This window comes from Haliotis rubra, unplaced genomic scaffold (genome assembly GCF_003918875.1).
Source record: "Haliotis rubra isolate DU_JTF1 unplaced genomic scaffold, ASM391887v1 Scf254, whole genome shotgun sequence".
Taxonomy (NCBI): domain Eukaryota; kingdom Metazoa; phylum Mollusca; class Gastropoda; order Lepetellida; family Haliotidae; genus Haliotis; species Haliotis rubra.
In genome coordinates this window covers 566,008-579,737 of record NW_025766603.1, presented here as the reverse complement: position 1 = coordinate 579,737, position 13,730 = coordinate 566,008, and the positions used below count along the sequence as shown (strand labels likewise).

The 13,730-nt window shown below is 41.9% G+C and overlaps 1 protein-coding gene across 1 annotated transcript in view; it reads right to left on the bottom strand.

The window, feature by feature from the left end:
• Nucleotides 1–1,737: 1,737 nt before the first annotated feature.
• The window catches only part of LOC124279656, a 77,054-nt gene continuing 65,061 nt past the window's right edge, over nucleotides 1,738–13,730 (bottom strand). The window contains exon 2 of the mRNA XM_046715495.1: nucleotides 1,738–3,806. Coding sequence (XP_046571451.1) covers nucleotides 2,475–3,806 — 1,332 coding nt within the window. The 3' untranslated portion in view covers nucleotides 1,738–2,474. The remainder of the gene's footprint in view (nucleotides 3,807–13,730) is intronic.

Genomic DNA, 13,730 nt, shown 5'->3' with positions numbered 1-13,730 from the left:
TAAATAATCAAGTCTGTCCTTGATATTATGAGCAATCTCATTTAAAATCACATCGTACTTCTAGCTACTGCTGATAAAAGATTTGAGAACATCCTATTACGGGTGCCGTGACAGCGACTCCTCTTCTGACCAACGGGAGCGTCAATTACAAGATCAGAAATTTACATTACGCAGCATTGAAAACATTAACATGGGGAATTCCGAGGAACACTTAATGTCTGTGCGACTGATTCATCGTGGTTTCAATGAGATAAACATTTAAACGGAAATGACCTTTCACAGCCTGCGGTACTCCAGCCAAACAATTTTGGCCATCTATTAGACATTTTGAAAATGTTCTGTTTTGAAATTTTGAATAAAGAATTTTGTCAAAATATTCTTCAAAGGAATAGAATGGATTAGGGCTGGGACGGGTCCACATTTTCTACCCGGGTACCCCATCCCTTACTACCCTACCCTACCCTACCCGGATACCCGTTATGTTAATTCCTGACATCAAATTTGTAAAAAAGGGCAATAGATTTTTCTGCTCAGAGACTAAAAGTTCAAGTTTTTCAATATCTTAACCATGTATTATATTCAAAAGAAGTGACTGTAATTATGTCTAAATCTTCAAAGACAATACAGCCTTTTAATCATGAAAGAATAACATATTACATTGTTTAATCTATTAGTGACATGATCATAACGGGTCCGGGTACTGAGACGGGTACCCGGGTCCAACTTATTACCCACCCGTCCCGGGTATACGAATTACCCGTCCCAGCCCTAGAATGGATGCTGCCATTACTTGAGAAAAGTGTTTCTGATTAGCTAATGGAGTCATTTCATTGGTTGGTTTAAGTTCTCAGCATCACCTGAAATGGGACGTCCTTAGATGTTTGTTTAGCTGTAGCTAGGATGAAGAACAGACTTTGGGGAGATTGATATTCAACCATCCATGATCACAGGGAACGCTGACATGCTATTAACCAAATGGGGTCAAAGGGAGATAACTACATTGTGATAATTTCTACAAGACCACTACAAATATTTTCTTGTTTCTCATGTTTTATTCCTTTTTTAATTTAAAAGCAAATTCTTTGCCAGTTCACTGTAAAAGAATTGAGTGAGTGAGGAAGTTTAGTTTTACGCCGCACTCAGCAATATTTCAGCTATATGGTCTGTAAATAATTGAGTCTAGACCAGACAATCCAGGGATCAACAGCATGAACATCAATCTATGCAACTGGGATACAATGACATGTGTCAACCCAGTCAGCAAGCCTGACCATCCGATCCTGTTAGTCGCCTCTTACGACAAGCATGGGTTACTGAAGATCAATTCTAACCCGGATCTTAACAGGTCACTGTAAAAGAAAACTGATGTATTAAAGCATGAGAAATTCTTTGATGACTCATCATATTTATGTGTTTCAGGGTAGGTGGGATAGCCTAGTGGTTAAAGCGTTAGCCCGTCACACTGAAATCTCGGTTTTGATTCCCCACATGGGTACAATGTGTGAAGCCCATTTCTTGTGTCCCCAGCCGTGATATTGCTGGAATATTGCTACAAGTGGTGTAAAACTAAACTCACTCACTATGTGTTTCATGTCAATGTTGTTTAGTTACTACTAAATTTCGGAAAACTTAATTTTGAAAAAGGAATTGATGAACAGTGCTCATTTAATATTAGGAGCATGGGAAATATTAAAGGAGGGCAGGTATTGAGATACAAGCAATTGATTTTAATACACTTAATGTAAAATCTTTTCTTTTGTTGGTTTATGAAAATGAAGAAAATGAAAGATTGAGCTAAAAATTAAGATGAAACAGAAAACAGTTTTAGCAACATGATTTTGATTTTAAAAGAGCCAAATAGTTTGCCCCAAGAAAAATGTTATCTTCCCCTTTTGACAGAATGATATCACAATGTCTTCATACACACAAACATGATGCCAGACCTTTTTAAAAGATTGGTTTACAATCTGAACATAAATATGACTTCAAAAAAACTTTTTTTTATTTGAAAAAAATGTTAGGATGGTAAGAAGAAAAGTTTATAACATGAATTTTAAACAGGTTTAAATTTGATATTAAATTTGATATTTATTTATTTTTAGTATAATAAACATTTAATAAAATTAGTAATGCATACATGACTATACTTGATATACTTCTACTCGTTTCAGGTTGGCAGAATAAAAAACTCAATCTTTTAATTTTGTCACATTTCCATTTTTGGAAGTTGGCGAATTTGTAAACCAATCTTAAAAAACCCATCTGGTCTTAATTTGAAAAAACCCCACCATTTGATAAGAATTCAGTTTCATTAATTCTCTACCTATATCAAAACAAGACTTCCATTTCATTGAACAGAATAAAACTGAATAAATTATAAATCAATAAGAGCAATCTGAAGATCATAACAGCATGTTTTCATTCAACTTGTGTGGATATTTGCTGTGACTAGCGACAGTTCCAGTTAATGTTCATCAAGACTTCGACTGACCATTCTCAAGCAAAAATCGGTCATTGAAGACCTTCAACGGCTTTATCTGTCCATCTTCTAAAAAATAGAGGTCATTGTTTGACCTCCTCATGTAGGCAGCCGCTTTACCGAACACACTATAGGTTAACACAAGCACATCGCACATGCTCAAGAAGTACTGATCAGCTAGTACCTTCTCGAAGCCAACACAAGGGTCAACTTTTATTCTTTTTGTTTTATCGATATGAATGATATCCCCCTCTATTTCAACATTCTGTAAAGGAAAGAGTTCCATAGCTTTTGAGCGAACATTGTCAGAGTCGCTTGCGACAAATATTCTATAGCGATGATGATCGTTATATTTCTTGAAGAAGTCCCACACCACGGAGACGGACTCCATAGTATTCCTCACTTCCGAGTCCCATGGTAGCGTGGGATTCTTACCGAATCGTAAATGAGCACAAACAAGCTTGAAGTTCTGCGTAGGCTTTGCTTTGGCCAACGCTGTTGTCAATCGTCTCTTCACCCGCCTATTGAGCTTGAAGATATTCTGCCACAAATCGGCAAACACGATTGGTCGTGGCTTGGTTTTCAGTTTTTGACGAAATATCGTCTTGTAGTAAGGATTATTTTTCAAGGCGTAGAAATAGTCATAGTTAGTTGTAAGGTATACAACATCTTGTGGATACACAGCATCAAAGTCGATCTGACCGATCAGCTGTCGAAAGACTTTATCGTTAACTGTGTATAAATATTTGGTTGAAAGACCTTGAAGTAGCGTTGAATTTATTTTCCAGTTCAATTTCCTAGGGTGGAATAAATTGGATAACAAACATGGAGATGACATATCCACTCCAAATGTTCGGTTTGTAACTAAAGATATAACATACGCTGATAATATCCCATGCTGCCGATCTCCCCATCCGCAACACGTGATATTTTTTCGGCAATAATAAATTATATATTTCTCACGATTGGAGTTTGTTCTGTGCACACTTGTATTTTGGAAATGATTGAGTAGAATCCTATCACGATTGCTAGGGATGAGAGCGTTAAGCTGTAGGTGTCGCGATATGTTTTTCAGTTCGACGCACGCGTGTTGGGGGATTTGTTCGCTGCTGGAGTTGGCTACTTCTATCTCGATGTCGTTCAGTATCACAGGAGCGTGGACTGGTACGTTGATGTTCTGAGAGAGGGCTTCTTTTTCAGGTTTAGGAAAGACTTCGAGTTGCACTAGCGGCACCTTGAGTGTGAGGTCGTCCAGGAAGTAGAGGCTGATGATGACGGTGACGATGCAGAGACACAGTGATATTGCCAGTCCATATTTAGGTTTCATCTGGAACAAGAGATACAAGAATTGTTCAGGGTAATCATCGGGGTGATCGGGGTAACATTTGTTAATCGGGGAGAAAGTCTGAATATCTGAGAGAATCAGTAACATATTATATGCAGGGGTGATCGGAGGTAACATGATAATCAAAGTTAATCGGAGGTAATATATGATAATCAGGGGATAACATTTGATAATCAGGGTTAACATTTGATAATCAGGGTTAACTGGAGGTTATATATGATAATCAGGGGTAATATTTGATAATTGGGGCAAACATTTGATAATCAGGGTTAACTGGAGGTTATATATGATAATCAGGGGTAATATTTGATAATTGGGGCAAACATTCAGCAATATTCCAGCTACATGGGCGGTCTAAATAATCAGTCAGGTAGTGATCAACAGCATGAGCATCGATCTGCACAGGTAACCAAATCAGCTTAGCCTGACCACCCAATCCTGTTAGTCACCTCTTACGACAAGCATGGGTTACTGAAGATCAATATTCTAACCCGGACCGGGTCTATTGGGGGTAACATGTGGTAAACAGGAACATGTGTGTGGTATGTGGTATGTGTGATATGTGGTATGTGGGGGGTTGGGGGTGCGTGTGGGCACGAGTGTGGGTGGGTGAGTGAGTGAGTTAAATGTCCATTAGAAGAGTATTTGGTTACATCAAAGTCAGTCTGCTTAACAGGGGAGGCTGAAGCCTGAGTTGACAGGCGTAAGATGATTTCAACTTTGGTGAAAGAAAATTTAGATGAAGACAGTGGACATCAAATCCAGCTTTTAGAGGTGATGGAGTTATGTTCACTGATGCCAAACAGATTGCAATTTGAAACCTGAAGCAGCATGATAACATCATTCTGAACAATTCTTTCAAACCAGTTACTTGGTGGCAATTTTCTACAACAAAAACAATATTGATCCTGCATTCAGTAAAATTCAATCTTGTTTTTCTGTTTCAATTTTCAAGTTCAAGATTAGAATTAAATTAAAAATCCAGAAGGTGGTCATTGAAAGGTGACGACTGAGCCAATTGTTAATTGTTTCATGGGCATTCTAGAAGTTGGTGAGTCAATAATGATGCATACAACTGGATGACAACTAATTGTTATAATTGCATAGAACAACGTTTTGGTGTAGATTCTTACACCGTTATCAAAGTTAAAAGCTATGTCTGTCTGGATTTTGGGAAACATTTTGAAATGTCTGTGAGTCTGTATTCAATATTCAGTGAATGAAGTGTTTCAATCCAATAACCATTTAAATACACACTTTATTAGATTTTCCATTTCATAAAGTGAATAATATATCTGCACTAGTGTGTGCGCCGACCCCTAAACATGCCACCACGCAAGATCAACATGTAAAGTCAAGATCTAGACATCCATTTTCTAGCCTTCCAGCATGTCAATATTTCACCTTCCAGCATGTCAAAATTTCACCTTCCAGCATGTCAATATTTCACCTTCCAGCATGTCAATATTTCACCTTCCAGCATGTCAATATTTCACCTTCCAGCATGTCAAAATTTTGCCTTCCAGCATGTCAACATTTCCCCTTCCAGCATGTCAATATTTCCCAGCATGTCAAAATTTTGCCTTCCAGCATGCCAATTTTTCACCTTCCAGCATGTCAATATTTCACCTTCCAGCATGTCAATGCATAACCTTTCAGCATGTCAATTCATAGACCTTCCAGCATGTCAATATTTCACCTCTCAGCATGTCAATTATTAGCCCTCCAGCATGTCAATTTTACCCCTCTAACACTTCACTTCTTGACCGTTAAACATGTCAAATCTTAGCCTTCTAGCACATCAAAAGGCCATTTTCTAGACCTTGAGCATGCCATCTTTTCTAAACTATTTTTCAAACAATTTTGTGCAACATTTTATTTTGAAAAATCCTCACCCAAAATATCCAGTGGCAGCTTCATTTTTTCCCTGTATAGGACACACCGGAGAGAATACGGTAGAAAACATTCTAATAACTGTATTCAGATTCTGACGGCCCACAAATACTGGGAGTGATTCAAGGACTTTGTGATTGTGTGGTGGGCATGTGTTTGCACACAGCCGATATTCCATGTTTGTTTAACTCTGTTGGATGATTGGACATTGATCAGCGGGATATTGCACCGAGTTTAATCAAAGACAGAAATGTGGGAAATATTCTCAGTAATATAATCGGAATAATCCATGAAAACAAATCAAATCAGATTTACTCATACGCTGCCGTGAATTTCTTTTGAAAAGTGGAAATCATGGCAGGCATGGAAATCGAGTAATTAAGTGTAGAAATTCAAAATTGCATCCATTGAATGTGTGACCTGCACCACATTTTAAGGCTACACTTTTCTATTTCTTCATTATCGACCCCAAAACCATAAAAGTTGAAAAGAATGCCAGCATAGACCTGATGGGCTTTGCTGGTTGTAAGATTGCTTGTTTGTTGTTTAACGCCGACTCAGCAATATTCCAGCTATATGCTGCGGTCGCTTATAATAATCAAGTCTGGACCAGACAATCCAGTGATCAACAGCATGAGCATCAATCTACGCAGGTGGGATACGATGACATGTGTCAACCAAGTCATCGAGCCTGACCACCCGATCCCGTTAGTCGTCTCTTACGACAAGAATGGGTTGGTGAAGACCAGTTCTAACCCGGATCTTCATGGGTAGCTGTGGTCGTAAGAGGCGACAACAACGGGCCAGATGGTTGAGTTAGGTGATTGCATGTCATCGTGACCCAGTGATCTGTTCGCTTCTCATTCTTTGAATCACTGGTTTACCTTGTCCAAATCTATTCACTGTTTTTTTGTACAACTATAAAATTCTTAGCCACAGCGTTTAAAACATTCGTTCATTCTTGTCACTATCAAAAATTGAGTAATGGGTTTGATGGGAGGAATAGGTTCCCCAAACCCCATGCTGGTCGTTGGAGCAGACGACAATTGATAGTCAACCAGCAGTTAACAGACAGAGCAGCAGTCTGTGCTCAAATTACGCTGCAATCACTGGATCTCAATTATTCAAGAAACATGAGGCTCTGGGGACAAGAGATACAAAAATCATTCAATCATCAGGGGAACTCTGGAGGTCATGTTTGTTAATTGAGAGAATCAGTAAAATCTTAAAGGCAGGGGTGATCGGACGTAACATAATAATCGGGGTTAATATTTGATAATGGGGGTAATTGGTAATACATGATACTCAGGGTAATATTTGATAAATGGGGTAATTGGAGTAATATATGCTAATCAGGGGTCACATGATAATCAGGGTAATATTCGATAATGGGGTAATATATAATAATGTGCCATGTGATAATCAGGGTAATATTTGATAATGAGGTAATATATGATAATTAGGGTAATATTTGAAAATTGGTGTAATTGGAGGTAATATATGATGATCAGGGTAATATTTGATAATCAGGTGTACTTGGAGGTAACCCATGCTTGTTGTTCGAGCAGATGACAATTGACAGTCAAGCAGCAGTTAACAGACAAATCAGCAATCTGTGCTGGAATTATGCTGATGGCTTGATCTCCATGCTTCAAGAAACATGAGGCACCGGGGACGAGATCCTCCCCACAGTCTTTCACAATAAATGGCGGCGATCTTTCCTGAATCACTGTTAGTATTTTGTTATCATCTTCTACCCGGACACCTAAGCCTGTTTATAGAATCACCTACATACAATACAGTGAGTGAGTTTAGTTTCACGCCGCACTCAGCAATATTCCAGCTATATGGTAGCGGTCTGTAAATAATCAAGTCTGGACCAGACAATCCAGTGATCAACAGCATGAGCAGCGATCTGCGCAATTGGGAACCGAGGGCATGTGTCAACCAAGTCAGCGAGCCTGACCGCCCCGCCGCTGACGACCAATTCTAACTCAGATTTTCCGAAGAAAATACAATACAGCAACACGATTCAAGTCACTTGATGTTATCGCTTTCGTTTATTCTGGAGTCAGGCGGAGCTATAGCCCTATGATACTGGTGTTCATGGAAATGTATTTCTTCTGAGGTGAGGTGAAATTGGGTTTTAACGTCGTGCTGGAGAATATTTCGCTCATATGACGACGTGCATGCGTGTGTATGTGTATGAAGTTGGTTTTATAGCGCTAGCCCACTGAGATACCATGCCGCAGTGAAGCATCAATACCCCACTCAGACACATTATACTGACTCCGAGCCGACCAGTCCTTGTTGTACCCATTAATGCCGAGTGCCAGGCAGGGACCAACAAGTACCATATTTTAACGTCTTTTGGTATGACGCGTTTGGGGATCGAACCCGCGACCTTCCGCTCTCCGGGCAGACGCTCTAACCACTACACCACGGAGGCGGCCGTATTTTTTGTGATATTTTGGTGTAGCATTCATACAAATTAATTATGTAATATACTAAGAAAATACTGTTCAAAATTATATTTAGCAGGATTCCACCTGTATGACTACAGTCTGTATATAATTGAGTCTGGACCAGTCGATCCAGTGATCGATATTGTGAGCAATCACCAAGCATGAGTGTCAGGGTACGAGGACACATGGGTGTCGGCGTACGAGGACACATGGGTGTCAGGGTACAAGGACACATGGGTGTCAGGGTACGAGGGCACATGGGTGTCGGGGTACAAGGACACATGGGTGTCAGGGTACGAGGACACATGGGTGTCGGTAATGTCGGCGAGTGTGTCGTGTGTAATGCGAGGACACGGTGTCGGGCACGAGGACACATGAGCGTCGGGGTACGAAGACACATGGGCGTCGGGGTACGAGGACACATGGGTGTTGGGGTACGAGGACACATGGGTGTTGGGGTACGAGGACACATGGGTGTCAGGGTACAAAGACATGAGTGTCGGGGTACGAGGACACATGCGTGTCGGGGTACGAGGAAATGCAATCAATCAAGTCACTAAACCTGACAATCTGATCTATTTAGTTGTCCTGACAAGGTGCACTTGTACTGAAAAGCCACAAGTTACATCAATCTGTGAAGAAAAATTCAAGCCGGACCAAATTTGCTCCTTGTTCAAGGATTTCCATGCGACTATCAGTTTGTGAACAGATATTCGAACCAGGACAAACTTCCTGTATGTTCAACGATTTCGGTGAAACAATAAATCTGTCAAGCAGTACTGAGCCAGGCCACAATCCTTATCTGTTCAAGGATTTGGTCGCAATCATGAGACTAGCACCGATTGACCCAAAGAGCAACAACATAGGTTGTTGAGGACCTTTCTAACCCAGGATCCCCTCAGAGTAATCTATGAAGTACACCAACATAATGAATATTGTATGAAATCATCCAGCCAGCTACAGGTTCACATGCCGCATGGTACAGTCCCTGGACATCAAAAACCAACAATACATTTCTATTAAGTATTTTTTTACTTTTTTTTTAATGTACATGGGAAGCATCAAAATCAGCGATGGAGAAAAGAAATTAAGTTTGTTCTCCAATGAAGAAGCATCAGTCATGCAGGCTCCGGAGTCGATAAATAACGTATAGCGATACGTCCCACAAGACAAACTAAATATTTTGCTATGCAGTGGAGAAAGTCTGGCTGAAGCGAACGAGGCCCAGCCAGACATCAATCAGGTTGCGGGCCATGCGGACTGATCGGGGGAATTCCCAGGGTTCCCCTTGATGAGAAACTGATGTATCTGTGACTACGCTGGGGACGGGACGATCAGCTCCTGCATCATCAACATGCCGTATACTTGTAGTTGGGGATGTTTGGAGGGAGACTGTATCAAACTTGTATAAGTTCATTTAGAAGAATGTGTCGCTGTCGTAATGGAATGCAGAACATATCAAATACATGTGCAGATTGCCTTGTCCTGCTGAATTGCTACCAAAAATTCGCTTACCTGTCAATCCAAAATTCACTGGCCACCAGGACCACTGCAAACTTATCATTTAGTGGTCCTGATGAATTTTTACTAGTCATGGACCACAGGACCAGCATACATTTCACACACTGCCCCGTTATACCACCAACCATACACCAGGTACATATAATTCAAGACAACCCCATGCTCTACTCATTCCCGGGGATCGGGTGGTCAGGCCCGCTGGCTTGGTTGACCCATGTCATTGGTTCCCAATTGTGCAGATCGATGCTCATGCTGTTGATCACTGGATTGTCTGGTCCAGACTCGATTATTTACAGACTGCTGCCATAAAGGGAATATTGCTGAGTGTGGCGTAAAACTAAACTCACTCACTCACTCATTCATTCATGTAGACTTTTATGTTGTCAGTCACCTCACCTCTCACTTACACAAACACACCACTCAGTCTTCCTCCCGCCTCCCAAACAACTACCCTCACTCATGGGGCGGTGGGGTAGCCTAGTGGTTAAAGCATTCATTCTTCAGACTGCAAACCCAGGTTCGATTCCTCTAAACTCACTCACTCTGCTCATTCCCATCCTATCCTTATCAATGTTCCATCATCACATACATGCGATTTGAGACTGCCCCACCCCTCTAGACTGCACCAGACTGATACTGAAAGATACATGCTCACCCCCTTCAAAACCCATTGACCCCCATACATGTTCTGATAAATTCCTGGATCTCCTTTCACCAGATATTCAATATGGGAGGCCCCTGGGAGGTGAAAACATTTCTCACTTGGACCCAAGGGATTTATGGAGAACATTATGTGTACCTTGGAGTCAGACAGACTGGAGCAGTGATAATAGGTTCCTGTATCAAGCACAGCTGTACTGGGGCCCTCTCTGGTGAATACTGGGGCCTTGAGTGGTGAATACTGGGGCCTTGAGTGGTGAATACTGGGGCCCTGTGTGGTGAATACTGGGGCCATGTCTGGTGAATACTGGGGCCTTGAGTGGTGAATACTGGGGCCCTGTGTGGTGAATACTGGGGCCCTGAGTGGTGAATACTGGGGCCATGTCTGGTGAATACTGGGGCCTTGAGTGGTGAATATTGGGTCCCTGTGTGGTAAATACTGCGGCCCTGTCTGGTTAATACTAAGGCCCTGTGCAGTGAATACTGGGGCCTTGTGTGGTGAATACTGGTCCTTAAGAGGTGAATACTGGGGCCTTGAGTGGTAAATACTGGGGCCATGAGTGGTGAATACTGAGGCCATGTCTGGTGAATACTGGGGCCTTTAGTGGTGAATACTGGGGCCCTGTCTAGTAAATACTGGGGCCATGAGTGGTAAATACTGGGGCCATGAGTGGTGAATACTGGGACCCTGTGTGGTGAATACTGGGGCCATGAATGGTGAATACTGAGGCCATGTCTGGTGAATACTGGGGCCTTGAGTGGTGAATACTGGGGGCCATGAGTGGTGAATACTGGGGCCGTGTGTAGTGAATACTGGGGCCTTGAGTGGTGAATACTGGGGCCATGAGTGGTGAATACTGGGGCCATGAGTGGTGAATACTGGGGCCATGAGTGGTAAATACTGAGGCCATGTCTGGTGAATACTGGGGCCTTGAGTGGTGAATACTGGGGCCGTGTGTAGTGAATACTGGGGCCTTGAGTGGTGAATACTGCGGCCCTGTGTGGTGAATACTGGGGCCCTGTGTGGTGAATACTGGGGCCATGAGTGGTGAATACTGGGGCCATGTGTGGTGAATACTGAGGGCCATGTCTGGTGAATACTGGGGCCGGTGTGTGGTGAATACTGGGGCCTTGAGTGGTGAATACTGGGCCCTGTGTGGTGAATACTGTGTGGTGAATACTTGAGTGGTGAATACTGGCCCCTGTGTGGTGAATACTTGGGCCCATGAGTGGTGAATACTGCGGCCCTGTGTGGTGAATACTGCAGCCCTGTGCTGTGAATACTGGAGCCTTGTGTGGTGAATACTAGCCTTGTGTGGTGAATACTGGGGCCCTGTGGGGTGAATACTAGCCTTGTGTGGTGAATATTGGGATCCTGTCTGGTGAATACTGGGGCCTTGTGTGGTGAATATTATGGTCTTGTGTGGTGTTTGAGTATTGTTTGAATGATTAGATTTATATCACAGCACTGCTAATCCCAGTGTCCCTTCATGTCTCTCCAAACAGGTCACGATGACCTTCACCAGAATTAATCACACGAGAATTGAGATTTTCGTCAGGTTTATAACAGCTTCCGATAGATTATTATCCCCCGCAACGCGTTTTGCGGGGGGTATTAAAATGGACTCCGTCCGTCCGTCCGTCTGTCCGTCCGTCCGTCCGTCCGTGCACATTTGTCTTTTCCGGAGCAGAACTCTAAAACTGTTCACTATTTCTTCACCAAACTTGGCACATACATGGATCTGGTGGTGTAGTGGTGCCTTTTGGTAGTTTTGGAATTCTGAATTAAATATTTTTGGCGTTTCCATGGCAACAAGTTCGACTTTGACTGAAATTGGTGGTAGTGCTCTTTTCCGGAGCAGAACTCTAAAACCGTTCAATATGTCTTCACCAAACTTGGCACATAGATAGATCTGGTGGTGTACTGGTGCCTTTTGGTAGTTTTGGAATTCTGAATAAACTATTTTTGGCGTTTCCATGGCAACAAGTTCGACTTAGACTGAAATTGGTGGTACTGCTCTTTTCCGGAGCTGAACTCTAAAACTGTTCACTATTTCTTCACCAAACTTGGCACATAGATAGATCTGGTGGTGTACTGGTGCCTTTTGGTAGTTTTGGAATTCTGAATAAACTATTTTTGGCGTTTCCATGGCAACAAGTTCGACTTAGACTGAAATTGGTGGTAGTGCTCTTTTCCGGAGCTGAACTCTAAAACCGTTCAATATTTCTTCACCAAACTTGGCACATAGATAGGATCTGGTGGTGTACTGGTGCCTTTTGGTAGTTTTGGAATTCTGAATAAAATATTTTTGGCGTTTCCATGGCAACAAGTTCGACTTAGACTGAAATTGGTGGTAGTGCTCTTTTCCGGAGCTGAACTCTAAAACCGTTCAATATGTCTTCACCAAACTTGGCACATAGATAGATCTGGTGGTGTACTGGTGCCTTTTGGTAGTTTTGGAATTCTGAATAAACTATTTTTGGCGTTTCCATGGCAACAAGTTCGACTTAGACTGAAATTGGTGGTAGTGCTCTTTTCCGGAGCTGAACTCTAAAACTGTTCACTATTTCTTCACCAAACTTGGCACATAGATAGATGTGGTAGTGTACTTGTGCCTTTTGGTAGTTTTGGAATTCTGAATAAAATATTTTTGGCGTTTCCATGGCAACAAGTTCGACTTAGACTGAAATTGGTGGTACTGCTCTTTTCCGGAGCAGAACTCTAAAACTGTTCAATATTTCTTCACCAAACTTGGCACATAGATAGATCTGGTGGTGTACTGGTGCCTTTTGGTAGTTTTGGAATTCTGAATAAAATATTTTTGCATTTCCATGGCAACAAGTTTGACTTAGCCTGAAATTGGTGATAGTGCTGCTTTCTGGAGCAGAACTTTAAAAACCTTTCAATACTCTCCTTCCACTTTTCTATATACACACCTAAATATTTGACATAATCATAACTCGTAGACATAATCATGAAGAGTATTTTGCCATTGCGGGGATATTGATGACTTTGTCTTCTTGATCAATGTCATGTACGATGACATACTTTGAACCAAGAAACCAAACAGGCCAGTCCATTAGGCCACCTCCAACAGTCTCCAACAGGGACCCGTGAAGACCTAGGTTAGAATTGGTCTTCAGTAACCCATGCTTGTCGTAAGAGGCGACTAAAGGGATCGGGGTGGTCAGGCTCGCTGACTTGTTGACACACGTATCCCAATTGTGTAGATCGATGCTCATGCTGTTGATCACTGGATTTTCTGGTCCAGACTCGATTATTTACAGACTGCAGCTATATAGCTGGAGTTTTGCTGATAGCGGCGTAAAACTACCATCAACAGGGCCTCCCATGACAAACATGAGG